The 22,889-nt window shown below is 41.3% G+C and overlaps 2 protein-coding genes across 4 annotated transcripts; both read left to right on the forward strand.

The window, feature by feature from the left end:
- The first annotated feature begins 2,767 nt into the window (after positions 1 to 2,767).
- Positions 2,768 to 8,374, forward strand: LOC308084255 (gamma-glutamylcyclotransferase-like). Its single transcript, XM_080426812.1, has 4 exons — positions 2,768 to 3,035; positions 5,909 to 6,060; positions 7,752 to 7,884; positions 8,224 to 8,374. Exons 1-4 carry the CDS (start codon positions 2,772 to 2,774, stop codon positions 8,368 to 8,370), a joined length of 696 nt encoding a protein of 231 aa, XP_080282938.1. The 5' UTR covers positions 2,768 to 2,771; the 3' UTR covers positions 8,371 to 8,374.
- Positions 8,375 to 9,956: 1,582 nt separating this feature from the next.
- On the forward strand, positions 9,957 to 22,666 carry nod1 (nucleotide-binding oligomerization domain containing 1). 3 transcript variants are annotated; one of them, XM_080427349.1, is made up of 12 exons: positions 9,957 to 10,161; positions 11,994 to 12,267; positions 12,579 to 12,753; positions 14,385 to 16,209; positions 16,330 to 16,413; positions 16,818 to 16,901; positions 17,001 to 17,084; positions 17,843 to 17,926; positions 18,039 to 18,122; positions 18,784 to 18,867; positions 20,503 to 20,586; positions 20,908 to 22,666. In XM_080427349.1, exons 2-12 carry the CDS (start codon positions 12,085 to 12,087, stop codon positions 20,978 to 20,980), a joined length of 2,844 nt encoding a protein of 947 aa, XP_080283475.1. In that variant the 5' UTR covers positions 9,957 to 10,161; positions 11,994 to 12,084; the 3' UTR covers positions 20,981 to 22,666. The 3 variants fall into 3 exon arrangements, 2 of the variants coding, with proteins under 2 accessions (XP_080283475.1, XP_080283476.1); XM_080427350.1 differs by having other exon boundaries at positions 20,503 to 20,581; XR_013933098.1 differs by lacking the exons at positions 20,503 to 20,586; positions 20,908 to 22,666 and having other exon boundaries at positions 17,843 to 17,942; positions 18,784 to 18,815.
- The last annotated feature ends 223 nt before the right edge of the window (positions 22,667 to 22,889 follow it).

A 22,889-nucleotide genomic window follows, 5' to 3' on the forward strand; every position in this document is an offset into this window, starting at 1 on the left:
AGCGTCCACGTCGCTCCCACGTTCGGTTCAGTGTTGCCATGTCCGCTTATTATAAGCGACTTTGGGCTTGTTTTTCTGTAAAGTCGTTTGTAAATAATTATAGTTGCAGGTTGCTTTTTTGAGCTTGTTTCCTAATGTTGTGGACACTTTCATGTCAGGCCGCCAAATTAATGTTTTTGTCCCCAGACCCCCATAAAAAAAAATCGCCAGGGACCCCCCCATACAAGATTTGTGTTAAAATGTTTCAGAAAATATTTTGTTACAATTTTGTCAAGATTCATTTGAAAATCGTATAGATCTGCTAGTGAGTTAACGCTCTGGACCAGGGCTAGTCTCCATTCAGAAAACAAGCAACATTACAAAAAAGTAATGTAAACATTACTAAAAGGGTACAAACAGAAGAGAAAAAACAACAGTAAAAAGGCATTTTTAGGATACCTGCAGTGATGGTACCTACATGTATGTTTAAAAAAAAATCAAATACCTTTATGGTATACAGGAGCAGACATGAATCAAGGAGCCAGTCTTGAACACTGGTCACCCCAGATGTCAGGACTAAGGAAGCCTCTGTCAAGTCCCTACCATATGACACAATGACTATCATCTGCATACATTTGGGCATGAACATTTTGACACACATCTGGTAGGTCATTGATGTACAGAGAAAACTAAATGGGACCCAGTAATGAACCCTGTGGGACCCCAACAGGGCAGGTGAGGTAGGGAGATTTGACACCATCAATACAGACACATTGGGCCCAATTCACTGAGCTGTTTACACCCATATTTTTAAAACAGCTTTATGGTCTTAAATGGGGGCGTGGAGCAATGCAAAGGATCTTCCATATGAATGCACCTTAGCCTGACACTCAGCCTGAATTTTCATTTCGTTTCACTCCATTATTCAGTCTGAAAGCCCTCTCATTGCAGCCGATTTCTGAGATGGGGGCGTGGCCAAAGTGGGACTCTTTGGCAATTGGTTCATACTGGATTATCCCGATTCGTCGTGCAGATTTTCAACCGAGAAACACCCGCCTTCGACAGCGTCACCAGACCCTGAATGTGAGGCAAACGATTCAGGGGGTGGAGCCAGGCTAAATGCACCTCTGACCTTCAGGCAAAAATGAGGAACAACTGTGATCCGCACATCTCAGGGATTTACACACCTCTTTGTGAATTGCACGTCGTTTTTTGCTTAAAAAAATACACCCTCCTTTAGTCACTTTATTTACACGTTATTTACGACCAGCTTAGTGAATCGGGCCCATTGTTCTCTGTTACATAGATAAGATTTAAACCACTGTATAGCCTCATAAGAAAAGTTAAAGTGAGTTAATTTGGACAAAAGAACCTGATGGCTGACTGTGTCAAAAGCCTTTCTCAAGTCAAGAAACGCGGCAGTAACACAGGGATTCTTATCCAATTGACCCTTTATGCTCTCAATGAGCACAAAATCGTCTGCTTCTGTGGAATGGCGTGCACGGAACCCAAACTGCATGGGATGCAGTGGGGTATGTATGACCTTTGTCAAGATGTCTAATGATCAAATTGGCTATCCATTTCTCTGCCACCCTTGAGATGACAGGGAGGATACTGATGGGCCTGTAATTGCCCAGTTCAGCCAGGTTTAAAAATAGGTGTGATGGTGGCCGCCTTCCACACTGATGGAACTGTACTATACTGATTGACAAGTTCACTAGATGTGTGATGGGCTGCAATAATGATTCCTTATGTCGCTTTAAAAAGTATGTGCCCACATCTTTAGCTTCGGAACAGTATTCCAATGATCTTTTGCCACTTTGGCCTCAGAGATTTCTTCTAGGTAAAAAAAATGGTTGTTCACCAGGGTTTAAAAAGTTGTGTTATCTCAGAAACCGAGTTCAGGAAAAAAATCATTGAACTTACATGCTAGCGTATATGCATCCTTCACGAGTGTACATCAATATTTAGTTGTAGATCATTACAGAGTATTCTGTCTGCCTAGTAGTTTATTAATATATTGCCAAACCTTTCTCCCATTTCCCTTGGCACTCTCAATGTAAAATTTTGCTTTGGCCTTCCTTAAAAAATTACCTGATTTCTGTCTGTGGTCAGGCCAGACTTTAGTGATGGCTTCAACAACTGGTCTCTCTCTACTCTTCCTTAGGTTTCTACAGTTTTCATCTACCCAGGGCACAGGGCAAGGAAACTACTTTCCCATTCCTACGCTGTCCCCTTGTGGTGAAGGTCCATGACCTCATTAACTTTAGTTAAAAACATATTGCAACCAGTTTCAATATCATTGCAAGAAGATGTCACTCCAGTCGAGCCTTTTCAAGGCTGCTGCAAAGTTTTGTTGTTGGGTTTTTGGTATTATATTAATACTAATAGGTTTACAGAGAGACTGCTTTGTAAGTTTTCTAGAGAAAAAATATATATTGTGGTCAAGTCTGATAGACCAGTCAGAAAATGGTAAGTTTTGGTGACCCTCTCTATTTTATTTGTGAAAAGCAGGTCTATTCTGGTTTTAGATTGATTAGTGATTCTGATGGGATGTAGCCTACTAGCTGCGAAAGATTATACTGATCAGTAAACTAGAGATTTTTGTCATCTCAGTTTACATTTATATCACCAAAAGGCCACAGACATTTAACATTGCTTTTAGCTGATCAGAAAAATGTTTTTGGGCTTGTTTTCATAGGCCTGGTTGCTTGTTTCCCCCGCAAAATCTGGCAACGCTGTTTCGGTCCATGAGTTCGTTCAGTACGTAAGGTTCAGTACTCTGTGATCCAATGACCACCAGTATGATGCTGTTAGGCTGTTCAGGACTAAACAACATGTCTCGTTATTCTGCTCAGATTTGTCTTTTGATTTGTCTTTTACAAATTGCTCACACAACCAGCACCACCAGCGGTATGGGAAACAATGAATATGAGTCTAATAATAATAATTCATCAGACCATTTTCTATATTTTGCCTATGGGAGTAATTTGCTGAAGGAGAGACTCCATGTGAGGAACCCCTCTGCTGCTTTCGTGACAACGGGACGATTAACGGTAGGCTATTATGTGGATAGAGAATAGAATAGTTAGAATTGTGATTATTCCTAGAAGCAGGACCTCAATGGAAACAAGCTTTTTGTGTTATCCTTTTAACAATATTTGCAAACCGTACCTCTGTACAATCTGCAAACTGTTTATAAAGAATTCAATCAATCAAAAGCAGTTACACTTGTTGGAGTGTTGAGATAACGTTGTAGCATGGAGACATGGGACATGTCGCCCCCTAGTGGCATGTTATTTTGGACAGAAACAGCAGAAAACTGTATTTCACCAGAAGATTCTTAATTACTGTGGGTTCATCATGGCATGAAGCCAAAAACTAAATACAGCCACACAATGATTTGTACTTTTCTTCACCTTAGTACTGAACTGCTTTCTTTCTAAAATCTGTTTTCATAATTATGTAAAAAGCAACAAAAAAAAACCCCTCATAATATCAAACAATATGATAATTTGACTAAAAGATCATTTTGAAGAATTTTCTTGTGTTAAATAGCTCTATATTGATTAATTGATTGATTGAGTGATTGATTGAATACTTTATTAACAGGTTGCAAATACAGAGGTACAATTTAACAATGATTGTTAAAAGGCAAACACAAAAAGCCAGGGGCTTGTCTCCATTGTGGTCCTGTGTATTCAATTCATCAAGACATTTAAAGACATACAATAATGGGCTGTCTCTCCAGTCCAGCTTCGTAGTAAACAGACAATTCATGTTCAGGAGAAAGAACTCATACAAGATGCAAACAAGTGAACCATAGCAGATCACCTATATCCACTATTTATTTATATAATATACAAGGATGCCAAGGTTAAAGCAGCACAATGTAACTTTCCTCTTCCATCCCGGATTTGAACCTGGTTTCCTGCGTAAGTGCTGACATTTTTACCATTGAGCTAAGGGTGCATCCACACATAAGATGCAAGTCATCAAGCCTAGGGTCTGCCTGACATTTCTTCCAGTTAAGGGGGAGTTTTTCGTTGCCACTGTCGCAAAATTGCTTGCTCAGGGTGGGACTGTCGGGTCTCTACTCTTCATGTAAAGTGTCTTGAGACAACTTGTTGTGATTTGACACTTTATTAAATTTGAATTGAATTGAGTTGAATCGGAAGTCCCATCCATTCCCATGTTATAGGAAAAAACGGAAAGACCGTACCGATGCGCATCTGAAGCGCATGTCCGGGTTCCGCTCTTCCAACGGCCAGAAATGGCCGGAACCGGAACAAGGGCTTGCGACAACTAGAGTCAACTTGCATCTTTGGGTGCATCCACACATGTACGTCAAGTTGACGCTAGGGTTGCAACAAGCCATTGTTCCAGTTCCGGACATTTTTGGCCGTTACTGAATGAAAACCGGAACCCGAATATGCTTTTCAGACGGACGTCGGGACGGAACTTCCGGTTTTTAACTTAACATGGGAGTGGATGGGACTTCCGACTTCCGTGCGACAACTTGACGTACATGTGTGGATGCACCCTTATGGGTGCATCCACACATGTACGTCAAGTTGACGCTAGGGTTGCAAGCCCTTGTTCCGGTTCCGGCCATTTTTGGCCGTTACTCAATGAAAACTGGAACCCGGATATGCTTTTCAGACGGACGTCGGGACGGAACTTCCGGTTTTTAACTTAACATGGGAGTGGATGGGATCATGGGACTTCCGTGCGACAACTTGACGTACATGTGTGGATGCACCCTAGAGCCTGCCTGTATTGTTCAGGTCAAAATTCATGTCAGATCCTGTGTCTGGGTGAGACATGACCGTTGACACGATCTAAATGTCTCAATAGAAGAGCAGGGAGACAAAATACAACCACCCCAATTGTATAAGTTATATTGTATTAACATACTCTACCATACAGATAGGACAAAATATATATTTTTTTTCATAAAAAAAAGTTACATAGTGAGTGAGCCTTAACCCATTTAGACCGGGAACGTCATTCCCGTTCTAAATGGGTTAATTTAGACCGTCATTCCCGGTCTAAATTCTCTTTCATTTTAGATTTCTTTGGCTATTCAAAAATAGCAGATCTACAAGCTCATAGCGCAGCACCGAGTGCCGCGCTATGAGCTTGTAGATCTGCTATTTTTGAAAAATCGTGAAAATGTTTGCAAATCTTTGAATATATAAAGCAAACATTTGTAAAATATGTTGTTCCATGGACCTCCAGAAGCAAAGATTTGAGTTAGAAATGTTTGTTTTAAAAATATATATATTGGCGAAAGGCCTACTCTGTGTGGAGTTTGCATGTTGTCCCCGTGTCTCTTAGGGTAGTTAATACCCTCACAAAAACATGTAGTAATCCTGATCGCTATACCGCTTCCCTCATGACAGCCGGGGCGCCTGATGGAGGGGAAAAGAACTGGTTGGAATAACGTGTTCCTTCCACGCGCTATGTCCAACCGGGGAAACTCCCCCCCTGTCAGGTGATAAGAAGGTCAGTTGGCTCTCATGCATTGAAGGAGGCATGAGCTCGGCCCTGGTCTCCCTAGGCTGGTGGGGGGAGTGTAGCGCCCAGTATCACTTAGAAAATTGGCACCGGGTGAAAAAAGGGTTACAAGATCGTGGGATGAAAGATTTATTTAAAAATATATATATATATATATATATATATATATATATATATATATATATATATATATATATATATATATATATATATATATTCAAACATAATTTTCACGATTTTTGAAAAAAAATGCAGATCTACAAGCTCATAGCTATGAGCTTATAGCTCATAGCTACAATGCTATTTTTTTATAGCCAAAAGAGATCTAAAATGACACGGATGCGTTCCCAGATTGATTAAAGTGATCAATGAGCACTGCTGCTATGTTTGAATGATTTGTTCTGGGCAGAATCACACCCTCCGATTCGGACACTGGTCAGCATACTTCGATGGAACCAACTCCTGGCATGGAGGTGTTGCTACTATAGAGCAGAGCGAGGGGGAAGATGTTTGGGGCGTCGTCTGGAGACTGGAGACTGAACATCTCGTTTCTTTGGACAGGTAGCTTCATTGTAATCACTGTAAAAGATTTGCTGTAGCTAGTACAGGTTGAAAATAATGATAAAACGATATCAAGTGGATACTTTACTATGCTTTATAAACTAGTCTCTTTCTATTTATACACGCACGCTCGCTCGCACACACGCACACGCACGCACATGCACACATAAAAAGTGCAATGTCATTTGTTAACTAGAAAATATTGTTCCTGAAGAAACAATGTGGGCTTGCTTCAAGACAAAAAATTATATAAAAAGTACAAATTCAGTCAGGGTTCCAGGCAGTGCTCTATTTGACTTGGCTCCGGTTGATCAGCTGTTTCTCCTAATTGTCATCAGTTACGCCCCTGCTTGGTGCTAGGTGTATGGTCGATCGAAGCTAGACGATCTACAATCTCAAGCTTGTAGATCAGCTATTTTCGACATTGCTATTTAAACAATTTTATTAGTGTGCTTCATGATGTTAAATCTGGGAAATAGCTGTAATTTTGTGCAACATGTTTAAAATGTTGGACTACCTCCAAACACACTGTCTGTCTGTCTGTCTGTCTGTCTGTCTGTCTGTCTGTCTGTCTGTCTTTCGATCGCCAATTACCCAAAGAAAGTTTAAGCGTCTCTCGCTAAGCTCTAAACACATGGTTAGAAAAGCCGTTGAGAGTCCATAGTAAGCTGAATTTTTTAAATTGTGAATGGAGTTTCTAGGTGAAAGTATGAAGGAGTTGTGATGTACCAAAATCTTCCATTGACTTCCATTATAATTTTCTGAACTTTTAAAGTGAAATATTTCTAAATACGACAAAAAAGATTCATGTACAAGCACACGATTTCACAGTAAGTTGAACATTTTAAAGTTTGAATGGTGTTTCTAGGTGTAAGCATGTAGGACTTCGATTTTTTTTTTTTGCACTGGCAGATTCGTCTGGTCCCACGCTATGTAGAACTAGTAGTGTGCCAAAAATGTAAAAGTAAGTTGTAAGTTTCAAGCTCCAATTTAACACTAATGGTGTGTATTGGTCAACATAACCCCACACGGCTCCCCCCACCCCTACACCCCATACCCCGCTCTCAAACACACACGCACACGCACACGCACACGCACACACGCACGCACGCACACGCACACACACACACACACACACACACACACACACACACACACACACACACACACACACACACACACACTGTAAACCATCGGAAATAGCTAATCTACAAGCTTTCAGGGGGGAGCACCCCACATCACTCCCGCCCCCTATGCCCCTCCATCCCCTTACTACCATCAGCTATGCGAGCAGGTGTGTAACTGATGACAATTAGGAGAATGATAACGGGTGCTCCCAATCTGATCAACCGGAGGCAAGTCTGCGCCCACACACAACACAAAGACAGAGATACCAGGTCAAACTGAATTTGTACTTTTTATAACTACAATTTTTTGGCTTTAAAGCGAGCCCACATTGTTTCTTTATAGGAACAATATTTTCTAGTATTAATCCATATCGATGTTTATGTCTATAGTTTTTATCCTCTATTTTGATCTTTATGAGAACCTATTTGTAAGTATTTCGGATAATTTGTTGCTGTTCACCTCAGTGCACACAACCCTACGAAGTAATAGAGTATTTGTAAAAAAAAAACATTGGTTAATTAAATAATTGATATCTTTTTACATTTTGATTTCCCAATTTCCAGGCAGGAGGGAGTTAAATACGGCAGGTACCGACCTTTGGAGGTGAACGTGCTCACAGATGATGGAGAGATGCTCTGTCGAACATACAAGATGAACGAATACAAACCTTACCTCACCTCTCCACCTTACAAAAAGGTTTACATTCATACCTTACACCTCACCTCTCACCTTACAAAAAGGTTTACATTCAAACCACCCAAACCTTACTTATCTTTCCACTTTACAAAAAGGTTTATATTCAAACCTACAGTGCCTTACCTCTCAACCTAACAATGGTTTAAATTCATTTGAGTTAAGTATTAAGGTCTTGACACGTGATGTTTCCACTGCTAAGAAAAGTACAGCCCAGTTTTCCTGCACTGGACTCATGGATAAACATTGCATAACAAGCTAGGGCATGTTACAGTAAATCAATGGAAAGCTTTCTAAATCGTTAAACCTCTTTAACTTGTGTTTTTGTGTTGTTCTTTCCAGGTGGTGTGTCTGGGTGCGATACAGAACGGTCTACCACAGCATTACATAGACAAACTGGAGGCGGTGGAGACCAACGGATACATTGGTCCATCTGTTCTGGACCAGATCCAGGGTTTGAGTCCTGCTGCTGATAAGAAGGAAAACTGATCACTGTTGCCATGTTTTTATTTCGTCGACTAAAACTATGACAGTGTTTCACTGACAAAAACTAAATAAAAACTACGCTATGATGACTAAAACTATGACTAAATATAGACAATTTCGTCAACAAATAAATGTTAGCGAGGGACTAGTGGACAATTTTATGCATGGTTGTGTGTGGTTGTCGCACTCCAAAAATAGCAGATCTACAAGCTCACAACGCGTCACTCTGCGACGCTTTGTGAACTTGTAGATCTGCTATTTTCAGCATGCAGCTAATTACGACTCCATCACGGCCTGCCAAAAACACATTTTATTTGACTAATTCAACTGTAGATTTAGTTGACTAAAATATTATGATATGATATGAACACTAACATTTCTTCGGACTAAAATATGACTATACCTAATTGAATTTTATTCAAAAGACTATGACTAAAATTAAATCAAAATGTGCTGTCAAAATTAACACTGGTGCCATATCAACATTAAATGTAATTATGACACCAATAAAAAATACAATATTTCCAACAGATTTTGGTTTTCCATATACATAACAACTTTATTTGTTTTCTTCTTTAGGTATATCTTCTTTCACATCAGGACATTGTAATGATCATTAGACTCAATGAGCAATGACCCACCTACAGTATCTCCCAGACTCACAAAATATATATATTTTTTAATTTAAAATAACAATCTTCTCTGTCACACTTATGTCAGTGTGCCAGTGATCACCCTCCTCCCTGTGCCAATCTTGGCACCCTAAGGTGCCTAAGGTCTCCGACCCTATATATAGAAATGATCAAAGTGTAGTGTGATTATCAAAGAGCTTGTGGTTACAATTTAGGCATTTAGCAGATGCACATTTCCAGAGCGACTTACAAGTGAGAGATTAGAAGAATGGCAGAGATAAGCATGAACTCTAGTTAGCAAACAACAATGTAACTAGTCACATACGTAGAGTGCACAGAGAAAAATAAACTAGGATACCTAAACAATAAGCCTGCTGGAATCTGCCTAATCCAGTGTTTCCCAAACAATGGATCTGGACCCATTTTTGGGTCATGCCCCCCCCCCCCCCCCCCCAAAAAAAAAAAATTAAGTTAAGATTTTTCAGAACCTTAAACTCAAAATTTCAAAAGAATTTTAGAAATTCAACATTCCATTTTAATAACGCTTAAGCAATGGTTAATAATGCGTTATCATTATTCATAATGAGTCTGGGTCCCGGCCCGGGACTTGAGCTGCAAAGTTTCGGAACCCCTGGTCTAAACAACATGTTCATCTATAACATTAAATGTTATAAGGTTTAAGTGTTTTCTTAACTAGGCCTACTATAGAATTATTTGATTTGATCATCAGTCGTTTGATTAAAAAAGCATATATCTACCTCTGTCTGGCTGTGAAATTATTATTAGTGTTGTTTATTTAAAATAGTATTGTTTAATCCTACTATACAGGTCATGTTTAAACACACACAGACACAGATAGGGCTCTATGGTTTGGGAAGTGATGACGTTATTTTCACTTTCACTTCCTTTTACTGTCAAGCATAACCGCCTGCTGTTTGTATAGGAGTTTGTGTAGTAGGCTGCATTGTTACTAGTGGGTGGATCACAGAGACCGCGACAACAACAGATAACGGAAAACACTGTTCAAGATTATGAGGATTTATTTGTATTTGTATCATTAATAACCTAAGAGTGACATGATATGAAGACTTAGTGGGCGTGGAGGAGGACATATACCATTCATCACAACCACAACACAGTGGACGGATCAAGACTGACAGACGTATGTAAACATGATCTGACATTGACACGTGCGTTTTGTTGTAACAGTTTCATTAATGATTGATTGGCTAAGAATGTTTGACAATTTACTGAAAGTTTTAAACTATTGGCGTTATTATGAAGCCAAAATAAGGAAGAGTAGCCTAGTATTAGCCTGCCTTCTACCAACTAGTAAACATGAGCTTTCAAACAGTCACGAGGGGAGACAGTAAAAAGAACAACAACATTAAAATATAGTTTTGGTTCGTTTCGTTTTGTTTGTTTACATAGAGTAGCCTCACGTTTTATCTGTTTCTTAGAGTCAACTAACTGTAGTAGTAGGCTATTCAACATTCATAGTAAAGAATAAAATATTCAACATTTGGGGAGAGAGAAAAAATCTACAGTATTGATGTGTATTAGGCTAGAATGATAAGCCATAGATCTCAACACGGTCCGTCATGGATGATCTTCATAATAGTGTTTTCCCTTTCTCCCTTTTTGGCCCCTACATCTACATAAACGTTCATATTTCAAATATTAAGTGCTGACCCCATGACCACAGATGTTACAATTATATATGAGCCCTCAGAAGTACCTGTATCTTCCGTATTGTTTAATAAAAAGCATTTTAATCAGATCGGTGGCCATTTTCTCATTGAGTGTAATGTACCAGAGTGCAATACACTTCCCAACCGATAGGATTGCGTAGTTGAAATCATATGGAAAAAATACGAAGATAATGGCCACTGATCGGATTAAAATGCTTTTTATTGAACAATACGGAAGATTCAGGTACTTCTGAGGGCCCGAACATAATTATAACAACCGTGGCCATGAGGTACGCACTTTATATTTGAAATCTAAACGTTTATGTAGATGTACGGGCCAAACAGGGAGAAAGTGCAAACACTATTTTGAAGATCCTCCATGACTGATATATAATATATTATATGACAGACTTTGTGGGAACATGCTGATCTCTAAGTGTAAAACAAATATTTTATGGACTTATTGAACTAATATGGCCACAGTTTAAAATAAATCTGCTCAGGAGGTACCTTCACTCCATTTCTTATTTGTGATATTATATTCTTCAGTGGGTATCATTCATTTCATGTTCGCTAGTAGGCCTATGTATTTCTCTTGCAGTTTTCTAAGCAAAATGCTTTAGTCTTGGATTCAGAAATCAGGGAAAGGGCATAGGGCCGTAGGCCAACTGGAGACAACAAATATGTCAAATATGAGTCAAGTATCAAATCTCAGTCTTATGTAAGTCCTAAACTGTGTTCCCATGTCCACTTATTATAGGAGACTTTGGGCTTGTTTTCCCTGTAAAGTTGCTTGTAAATATTGGTAGTTTTTGGGCTTGTTTCTAAAGTGTGGTTGCTTATTTTAGGCTTGCTTCATAAATGTTGTTTATGTCAGTGGTTCTCAAACATTTTCATATGAAGGACCCCCCAAATTAATATGTACAAATGTTTTAAATATTTTTCAAACATTTTAACAACACAAATCTGGCACGGGTTGTTAAAATGTTTGAAAAATATTTCAAATGTTCCACTTTTTCCCCAAGATTCTTGAAAATAGCAGATCTACAAGCTCACAACGCGTCGCGAGAGCTTAGATTGTAGAGCTTGTACAGTATATAGGTTTAAAGTGCTCATGTGTTTGTCGCTTCTTTTGTGCTTGTTTTCATAGACCTGGTTGCTTATTTCTCTCGTAAAATATAAAGGCAAGTCACAATTAAGTGAAACATTTTCACAACCCGACACGTCAATTCAAGTCCAATGTCATTATAAAGCCAAAATAAATTATTTAAAAAAAATTATTATTATTTGTTATGTTTTTCAGGTCAAGAAAAGCAACTCAAGTTGACTTATTGGCATCTGTCGACTCGAGACCCCGTCACCTCTGCTGCTGCTTATAGTGTAGTTCATGAGTGATGGGTTATAATGGAGAAGGACCCCTTCCTGGCACCAAACTCCAGCTCCTCACCTGTTACAGAGAGGTCCTGGTCTCCCAGGTGAAGAGCACCCAGTGCATCTTGGACAACCTGGCGCACGGCGGCTTCCTATGTTCGGAGGATGTGGAAATAGTGCAGCGCGCCACCACGGCGCCTGATAAGGTAGTGAAAATGAAAAGAGGAATGGAGTTTTGGCACAAGTCATGCCAATTGGCAAGAAATTATACCCGAAACTCTTAGCCTGGCATTTTTTGGGCATGTTCATTATAGGTGTAAATCTTGAATCATTTTCAAATATTTTCCAAAGTAGCGGAAATAGCACATCTACAAGCTCACAGTGCATCACACCCGTGACACATTGTGAGCTTGTAGATTGGCTATTTTTGTGCGACACTGTTGAACAACGAACTACAGTAAATAGCAGGGCTTAAGTGGTTAACATTTTTAATCTGTTTACCTTTATGAATCTGCAGGTACGCAAAATCTTGGAGCTGGTCCAGGGGAAAGGAGAGGAGGCCTGTGAGTGCTTCATTTATGTTCTTTATAAAGTGCATGATGCTTACATAGACCTTCAGCCGTGGCTGAAAGAGATCGACTACCAGCCAACAGAGTTCATACAGAAGATACAAGTGGTCAACACAGATCCCAGTAAGTACTGTATTACTAAGTAAGTATTACTGAATTGTACCTTTTAGTTGCACCCACCTGCTCACCAGAACCCGATCCAGGGACCACATCACTCCTGTCCTCCAAGACCTCCACTGGCTCCCAGTCAAGCACAGAATTCTATATCACTACCTACAAAGCCCTCAACAACCAGGCCCCCCGCTACCTCTCTGAACTCATCAAACGCCACGTCCCCTCCCGTTCCCTCAGGTCGGGTGGTGCCAACCTCCTGGACACCCCCAAGACAAACAAGCGAACCTGGGGTGACAGGGCCTTCTCGGCGGCCGCCCCCTCACTGTGAAACTCAATTAGTTGACTTTTGGTGAGAAAGCCCGCATATATCGGTATCGGTTGATATCGGTATCGGAAATCAGGCGGGGTTGGACAATATCAGTATATCGGATATTGGTAAAAAAAAAGTCAATATCGAACATCCCTAATTATTATTATTTAGTTTTCAGGGTACATGTGTACTAGCAATACCCTCTAGACTCTAGGGTACCGCCAGTGCACTTATACCTCAAGAGCAGTGGTTCTCAAATAATCATATTTGCAGTGGGGACCCCCCACCCTGACAAGCACTTGGAATTATAGGAGTTGAGGCATTACATTTAGTTTGACTCGGTTCCACAGATAAATATTGTGAAAATCTACAAGATCTGTGACAATTTGGCTAATGTTTGACCAGTTTTTATAGTATAGTTTGTTGATTACTTTTGATGCAGTAATCGTCTTTTTTATTTTCTTTCTTCCTTTTTTTTTAGCTATGAAAAAGGTCTTAAAAGTCCTTAAATTCTCACTTTACTGTCATATGTGGACCCCGCAAAAATCATGTGGGGACCCCCCTGGGGGTCCCGACCCACATGTTGAGAACCACTGCTCTAGAGTAGGTATGCCTGCTGTACCGTTGACGTGCAATTACAGTATGTGCAGGTTAGAGTTTAAAGAAACTCTAAGCACACTTACAGTTTGTACCTGTAAGAGGGGCTTTTACTATACTGTACCTCTGGTCTAGAACGCCACTGTACTTATGAAGAGTTTCACATGAAGTCCCAGACCTTTCCAGGCATTCACCAGTCAAGCCTGTTTTGTGAATTCCTTGTTCACGCTCTCAGAGGTATCAATCATGCCAAAGACATTTTTCAGATGCCACACACCAGAGTCATGTAAAAAGAGAGGCAACAAAGTCCAAAATGCTAAATCGACGAATGATTCATTTAGTTCCTGTTAAATGTATTCACATGATGATATACAATATACAGTCTGAAAATAGCAGATCTACAATTCCTTCTTAGTTTTTTGTGACAGTTGGGATCTGTGCATCTTTTAACTGCTTAGTAGAAATATCCTATGTCCCTCAAGGACCCCTGGGGGTCCCCGGACCCCACTGGTTAACTGCAAACTGCTACTGTACCCCTATTTCTGACAGTGTATGATGTGGTGCAATAATATTGAAAGTGCAATAATATTGGAAGCATTTTATTGTGCTGATGGAAGTGCTGTAAATAAAAGGCATATCTGGCACAAAATAAATGTTTCCTTAATATTGATTCTCAGTTTGACTAATCTAGACACCATGTACTGACCTGCTCACTATTGTGTTTCCCTCTCAGTCAGCAGGTACTGCGAGAAGCTGAGGGATCAACTAGGCCGGGACACCCACTTCATCACGTCTTACGCGCAGCGAGAGGAGACCCTGCTGGACGAGCTGTACATCGACACCCTGATGGAGCTGCTGAACGGCTGCAACGAGAGCCTGGGCTTCCTGGAGAGCCCCGACCAGCTCCTGGGGGACGAGGGGGTCTTCAACCACCGAGCCGAGACAATCTTCGTGACGGGGGACGCCGGAGTCGGCAAGTCCATCCTTCTACAGAAGCTGCAGAACCTCTGGTCCAAGCGCCAGCTGCAGACGGACGCCATGTTTTTCTTCAAGTTCCGCTGTCGAATGTTCAGCTCGTTCAAAGACACAGACCAGATCTCCCTCCGGGACCTGCTGTTCAGACACAACTGCTACCCGGACCAGGATCTGGACGACGAGGCGTTTAATTACATCCTCCGCTTTCCGGAGAAGGCTCTTTTCACGTTCGACGGCTACGACGAAATCCACGGGGACTTGGATCTGGTCAACATGCCTACGGTCGCCTCACCGCACGACAAGGCGCATCCCCTGCTGCTGCTGATCAGTCTGCTCTGTGGGAAACTCCTCCAGGGCTCGCAGAAGGTCCTGACGGCGCGGACGGGGACAGAGTTCCAGAGCAGCATGATCAGGAAGAAGGTTGTCCTCCGTGGGTTCTCCCCGGCTCACCTCCAGGCCTACACCGCCCTGCACTTCAAGGGGCAGGAGTATCGATCCCTGGTGACCACCCAGCTGGACGCGAACCCCCACCTCTGTGGCCTGTGCTCCACACCGCTCTTCTGCTGGATCGTCTTCAAGAGCTTCAAGCACCTGCACAACATGCACGATAACTGTGCGCTGCCCGAAACGTGCGTGACTCTCACCGGCGTCTTCCTCCTGCTGTCCGAGGTTTGCCTCAGCCGCTCGGCCCTGCCTCCGCCGGGGGGGCTTTTGAAGAAGAGAAGCGCCAGGTGCACTTCCGAGACGTTCCGAGCAGGATTGAGGCCCCTGGCGGCCTTCGGGCGGCTGGCCCTACAGGGCCTACAGACAGGCACCTTCATATTCAACCAGGAGGAAGTGACGGCCTGCGGTCTGACCGAGGAGGACCTGCTTGTGGGGTTCCTCCGGCCGGTCAGCCACTACGACGCCTGCGGAAGCCCCGCCACGTATGAGTTCCTCCACATGACCTTGCAGTCTTTCTTGGCTGCGTTTTCTCTGGTGCTGGACGAGCAGGTCGCCACGAGCGCCGTCGTCAAGTTCTTCACCGAGTGCAGCCGTAAGAGGGAGACGACCCAATGCCTGCCCTGTGCCTCCTGCGTCAGCGGGTCCCCGAATCTCCCGGGACCACAGGACCCGTTCCGAAACACGGAGCACCTTCAGTTCGCCAACCTCTTCTTGTGTGGACTGCTTTCCAAGGCAAACACGGGCCTGCTGGAGCACACAGCACCTCCGGTGTTGTTGAAGAAAAAAAGAGACTTCCTCAAATCGTACCTCTCCACCAGTGTCAAGTCCCACCTGCGTGGCTTGCCCCATTACACCAACGAGGGCACCAAGATGGTGCACGTGCTGCCCCACTTCCTGTGGATGCTGCGGTGCATCTACGAGACAGGAAGGAAGGACGTGGCACAGCTGGCGGCCAAGGGCATCACGGCCAGCTTCATTAAGGTGGCGTACTGCAACGTGTGCTCGGCCGACTGCAGCGCACTGAACTTTGTGCTGCAGCACCGCGACAAGCCCATAGGAGTGGACCTGGACAACAACAATATCAGTGACTACGGGGTCATGCAGCTGAAGCCATCGTTCTGCAAGATGACGGTGCTGAGGTGAGGCACGCACACGCACACACACACATACACACACACAGGATAAAAAGAGGTTTCATGTATTATATTAATCGATTCAATACATTGAGGTCAATTTGATTTCTATCTGTGTGTTCCCAGGCTGTCTGTTAACCAGATCTCTGACAGCAGTATGGTGGTGTTGGCAGAGGAGCTCTGTAAACACAAACTGGTGGAGTACCTGGGGTAAGTAATCCATTTATAAATCTGTGTGTGTGTGTGTGTGTGTGTGTGTGTGTGTGTGTGTGTGTATATGTGTGTGTGTGTGTGTGTGTGTGTGTGTGTGTGTGTGTGTGTGTGTGTGTGTGTGTGTGTGTGTGTGTGTGTGTGTGTGTGTGTGTGTGTGTGTGTGTGTGTGTGTGTGTGTGTGTGTGTGTGTGTGTGTGTGTGTGTGTGCCTGTCTGCCAGGGGGATGCCACCCTTACGGGCATCGCCCTAGTAAAAGTATAATAAAGTATAGAACATCACAGCATCATGCATTTTGAAAGTGACAACTTGAGGAAATGTCTAACATTGGTTTAACTTTATTCGATAGGCAGAATATAAAAGTGATTAAACTGACTTGAATGTATTGATCTGTCTCTTTTCAGGCTCTATAACAATCACATCACAGATGTTGGAGCCAGGCTTGTTGGACAGATAATTGAAGAGTGCCCAAAGCTTCGAACTGTCAAGTATGTTATAGAGTTTTCAAAGAGGATGTCTTATAAATGAGGGATGTTGTTGTTTAATTAATTCTGATGTTGACGTTGACATAACTCTGTTACCGTTAGGATTGGCAAGAACAAAATCACCAGCGTCGGAGGGCAATATTTGGCCAGCGCCATTCAGAAGAGCACATGTATTTTTGACGTGGGGTAAGAGTTGACCAGCCTTTCACAGCGACCCTTGCGTCTAAATGTTTTCATACACGTTGATTATATTGCAACAATTCCCGACCTGTGGGTTAACTGCATGTGGGCACAACATTTTATTGATAATATAACATTAATATAAAAAATTACTTAAAAGAAAAGTCATGGCATTCTTTCTTTAAAACCTTTCTTTAAAATTAGTTTTCATTGTCATAAATAGGAACTTAAAGTCTCTATATATACGTTAGTTCATCAACTTAATTGGAAAATCACTGGTTTACAGGTGTAAAGAAGTTGCTGAAGTTTGTTTTGGGGTAAGCTCCATAATATCTGTTGTTTTCCAGTAAGGGAGAAAAAAATCTAACATTAAATATGCATATGGTAGGCAACATAAGATAAATTAAGATACTGTATCTACATGCATACAGTACACATAGCATAAGCCCAGCAGATACAGTATGTACATGAGGTTAAGCATAAGGTGCGAAAGTGGTAAGTGGTTAGTTCCATTGATCCAAGCCAGAACATGATTGATTGATTGATTGATTGATTGATTGATTGATTGATTGATTGATTGATTGGTTGATTGATTGATTGATCATTCAAATAAACATGCTCTGAAAATGCACACGGCCTACCTATCTGACCACTTAACACGGCAGCCGAAAGATGGGTGGGCCGTGTACGTTTACGAGATGTTCAAGTTTGCCCGGATCCAGACAAAGGTAGAGAACCACTGTTACAACGTCACTGTTTTTCAGAATGTGGGGGAACACCATCGGGGACAAGGGAGCGAAAGCGTTTGCAGCTGCTCTGAGGAAACACCCGAGTCTCACCAACCTGAGGTGAGCGTACCGTACAGTACGTCCGGGTATCAAGCCAGGGGAGCCTATTGGTTGAAATCAACTCATTTGATATGGTAGTAAATATATAAATGCTGGATGTCTTTTCTTCTAGTCTCTCCGCCAACGGCATCACATCTGAAGGTGGGAGGAGCTTGGCTGAAGCGCTCAAAGAGAATACCTGCCTCAGGATCTTCTGGTGAGGACCCCTGGTGGACCATTTAGGCCAGTAGTTCTCAAACCTTTTTCGTTCCAAGGACCCCCAAATGAATATGTATTTGGCCGTGGACCCCTGTCTGGAAATGTTTTGTGCCAGGCACCCCCAGAAGAGACGATTTATGTAAAAAAAAAAAAAAAGCTTCCAAACATTTTTGACATTTAAAAAGAATATTAAAAAACAGCAGATGTACAGTGACGAACTGTGAGCTTGTAGATCTGCTATTTTTGAATAGCCAATGTATAAATGCATAATTAGTCAGTAGTTCTCACACTTTCAAGATTTCTTTACATTTTTCAAAAATAGCAGATGTACAAGCTCGCAGTGCGGCACGAAGTGATGTGCTGTGAGCTTGTCTGCTATTTTTGAACAGCCAACGCTAAAATATAAAATGACACATATGCTTTTCCGGTTTAAATGCAATAAATATGTAACTTAATTATGTCAGACCACCTTTAACAACATGGACCCCTAGCATCCATATTCTAGGGTGAACATTCAGCGAAAATAGCAGATCTAATAAGCTGACTGTGAGTTTGTAGATCGACCTCACGCACCACATATTTCCCATAAGGAAATGTAACGCTTATAGTTGTTGTTCTTGATACAGTACAACTGTACATTAAAAACTCTACGGTTTCAGGTTGGTGGAGAATGAGTTGTCTGATGACGTGGCCCCACATCTGGCTGAGCTGCTTAGAAGCAACACGGGACTGTCTAGCCTCTGGTCAGAACAACATGCACGCATTTATACTGCACACACACACACACACACACACACACACACACACACACACACACACACACACACACACACACACACACACACACACACACACACACACACACACACACACACACACACACACACACACGCCCCCGGAGAGCCGCCGGAATCCAAACCGCGCCCCCCCCGACCTTCTCCATTGGCTGGCTGTTTCTAGAATCTATATCTGATGGACATTGCATCTCTTGTCAACTGTTGCTGTTAAAGGTAGGGTAAGTGATATTTTTGGGTTAAAACAAAAAGTATTTTTTTTAAAGGTTAAAGCACTATATTCTGATAGTAATCATTGCTATAGTGTGTTTGTTCAGTAACAGGAGTCTCCCCGTCTCTCCAGCTCTTTAATAAACACAACATAATTTTTTTGGTAGGTGTCAAAATCTCAGCCAATCAGGAGAAAGTACCCATTTTTAAGCTTCATTTTTATAGTGTTCCAGTTCTAATTTTGCCAGCTCATTTCTTAGTGTCATCACTTCCAATTTCACTTGTTTAATCTATATCCTGATTGAGTTCTCTATCCTGATTGGATAAAATTGGAAATGAAACTGAAACTGAAACGAAAATGCATTTTCTGTTTTATAAAGAGCTGGAGAGACATGGAGACTCCTTATATGGACAGGACACTCTATAGTAACGAGCACTATCAGAACATAGACCCATTTTGCAATTATTTGAATAATTGCAAATCACTTACCCTACCTTTAACATACGCTAGTCTGTCATATAGGTTAATAATTGCTGGCTATATCCAAAGAGTTTATTACAGAATTTATAAATAGATGGAGACGGCCGTCTTGTGCATCCGTTTGTCAACTGTTAAAATACGCTCGTCTGTTATATACTTCTCTGCTGGCCTTATTATAGGATTAGATTATAAAATAATGTAGGAGCGAACGTGCGAGTTGATATTTCACGATATGTTTCGAGTGGAACAGCTCTGTTAACCCCCGCATCCCTGTGATAATGATATAGATGAATAGATGAGAATATATTATTTTGCCTGTAAATGGACGCTTTCATTGCTGTTTCCTCAGCAGAAAATGCTATATTGATATCGATTGAGAACGCCTCTCCTACTGCACAAATGCACAAGAACTGTCTTGTAGTTTTTTTTTTAAAGTGTTCTGACTGCGTGGCATAACATACAGCAAGGCCCACCTATATACACTATGCTCTAATTAAGGATTACCGCGGCTCTCCAGGGGCGGGGTTTGCCCAAACCTCCGGTTGGATCCCAAATCCCACGTCAGTGACAACCCAGAATGTGGATGCTGGGGTTTTGTACACAAAACAAATCGTCTCCGTCGGTTGGAAACCTCATATGTCCAAAACAGTTAGTCTACTTTTCAGAATTCAAAAATAGCAAAATTAGCAGATCTACAAGCTTGAAACGCGGCACCAAACTTTTGATGCTTTTGTGTGAGGCTGTAGTATGATCAAGTGGGGCCTTAATTTACAAAAAACAAAAAGTTAAAGCATGGAGATAAGAGGTTTCTGCCCTGACAGCAACTAAATGTCACGTCATTGACCCATGTTATTGTCAGCTTGAAGCTTGTTCTGCTGTGTGTGTGTGTGCAGGTTAATCAATAACCAGCTGACTGTGGATGGAGTGAGGCTGCTCTCTGAAGCCCTGTCTGTCAACACATTCATCAAAGAGGTCTAGTAAGGAACCATTTTCCTGTCTAAACAGTGGTGGAAGAAGTACTTCCAATGTTTCACATAAAGCGGCACTTTTTTCAAAAACAGCTCTTTGTTTAATGAATAAAATTTAATTTTGTCCAATCTGTATGGTAGAGTATGTTAATACAATATAACTTATACAATTGGGGTGGTTGTATGTAGTCTCCCCGCTCTTCAATTTTCTTTATGAAGGGTAGTTATGAAGTTAACGTGGGTCTTGTATCGCTCTTCTCAGCTGGTTGATTTCCTACTAATTCCTGGTTGTTGTGGTGTGGTGGTATGTTGTGAATGTATCTCCAACAGTATCAAAGGAAACCGTGTCTCCGACGAGGAAGAGAAGCTGTTTGAAGCTGAAAAAAGACTCAAGTTCCACTGATGAGACATTTGTGCCAACAACTTGAACTTCCACCGTCAAGTGCTGATGTTTCCACATTAAAAACATACCTTTCTACCTCTCCTTAAGAGTATTATGAGGGTTCCTAATATCATTAGGGTTCCTAACGCAAGTATGGAAAAGAATTTGATTTGAGTATTTCCCAGGTCAGGATAAGTATTTGTGTCCAGACTTTTCCCCCAATTCTGTTTTCTAAAATATAAAATTAAGAATCTGAATTTCTAAGAATAAATTGATTGGGTGCATCAGTTACTTTACTTCCTCTTTGGGCAGAGGGACTTTATTTATAAACAGTGTTTAAGTATGTTTTATGTTTTGCTCCATAAACAGCCAATGAAGCAAAGCCAATGGACTTTAGTTCTCTTTTCTAGTTCCCTGGTGAATTGCACATGAACACCACATCTGTTACTGTAAGGTTTACAGTTATTTAAATTGGCATGAACAAAAACTAAATAACTTTCATTTCACTATTTCAGCATTGCCTGGGTTTAGTGTTAACCACACTCAACCTAGCATCCCTATTTTGGGCATGTCATTATATGCAAAAAAAATTCAACTTCTTTTTTTTGTAACCGATATTAACGGTTGCATTGCAACACGTTGTGAACTTGTAGATTGGCTAAACTAGACGTCAGAATTTAACATAAACGTAAACAGATGGATTTTAAAAGCATTAATTTGTTTACATCATAAACATCTAGCTCACGGGTCTTCAACGCTTTTTCATGCCAAGGACCCTCTAGCTGAGAGAGAGATGAAGCAGGGACCCCCCACTACATATTGTATAAAATTGTGTTGCTTATTAAACTTTTCAACAGATTTCATAGACACTGTAGCTTCATAGACTTGTTTGACAGCACTGTCATCAGTGTTGGATTCATGTTAATATATTTTCAGACATTTAACCACCTGAACCGTCAATACTTCGTAAACTTGACCTTTTCCTCTGTACTTAGTCTGCTCTTTTTTTACTCTACACCAAATGTATTTGCCGAAAAAAAACCCCAGATCTACAAGCTCACAACGCCTCGCGGCACGAGGCGTTGTGAGCTTGTAGATATGCTATTTTTGGATAAAGTTCTCCTCAGAATAGCAATGCTAGGGTTCATGTATGACTGTGACTCTCCTTCATAGTGAAACCTCCCTCAGAAATGTTCTTCGAGTATTCTTGCCTGTCTATGGTCATGGTTCCTTGAGATGTCCTAGCGACAGAACAAGTGGCATGCTGTAAGCCAGTGGTTCTCAACCTGTGGTTCCAGACAGGGAGCGATCTGAGCTTGTAGATCGGCTATTTTCACGATATTTATCTGTGGAACCAAGTCAAACTAAATGTAATGCCTCAACACCTACAGTACAATTCCAAATGCTTGTCAGGGTGAGGGGGTCATCAGTTCACATATGATTATTTTGGGGGGTCGTGGCATAAAAAGGTTGAGAACCGCTGCAGTAGGGCACAGAAAATGCAACAGGGGTGTTATTCAAAGGATTTGCTCTTTTAATTTCCTTTCTGTACATTCTTTTTTACATAAATGGAATGTTATAACATGTACTTTATGACAACAAATTTCCAGAACATAAAAATAAACAAACAAATCTAGGCATGTACAGTATTTTTATACCTGTTAAAGTACACTGGGATGAATTACCAAAATAAATTACTTTGCTTTATGTTCTCTCTTTGTCTTTTCAGTTGTGAAGTTTACTTTCCTCACAAAGCAATCATTCTCCATTCAATTAATGAGTTATACTTATTGCCAATGGGTAAAAATATATCATTAATCTACCATCAAGTATATAGGCTAACCCTCATCCTCCAAGACAGCCCACTTCAAGATGTCCCTATAGGCAACACTTTTGATTAAACATGGAGTATTCATGTGCCACGTAGATA

This window comes from Gymnoscopelus braueri (genome assembly GCF_963280865.1).
Source record: "Gymnoscopelus braueri genome assembly, chromosome: 4".
Classification (NCBI taxonomy): domain Eukaryota; kingdom Metazoa; phylum Chordata; class Actinopteri; order Myctophiformes; family Myctophidae; genus Gymnoscopelus; species Gymnoscopelus braueri.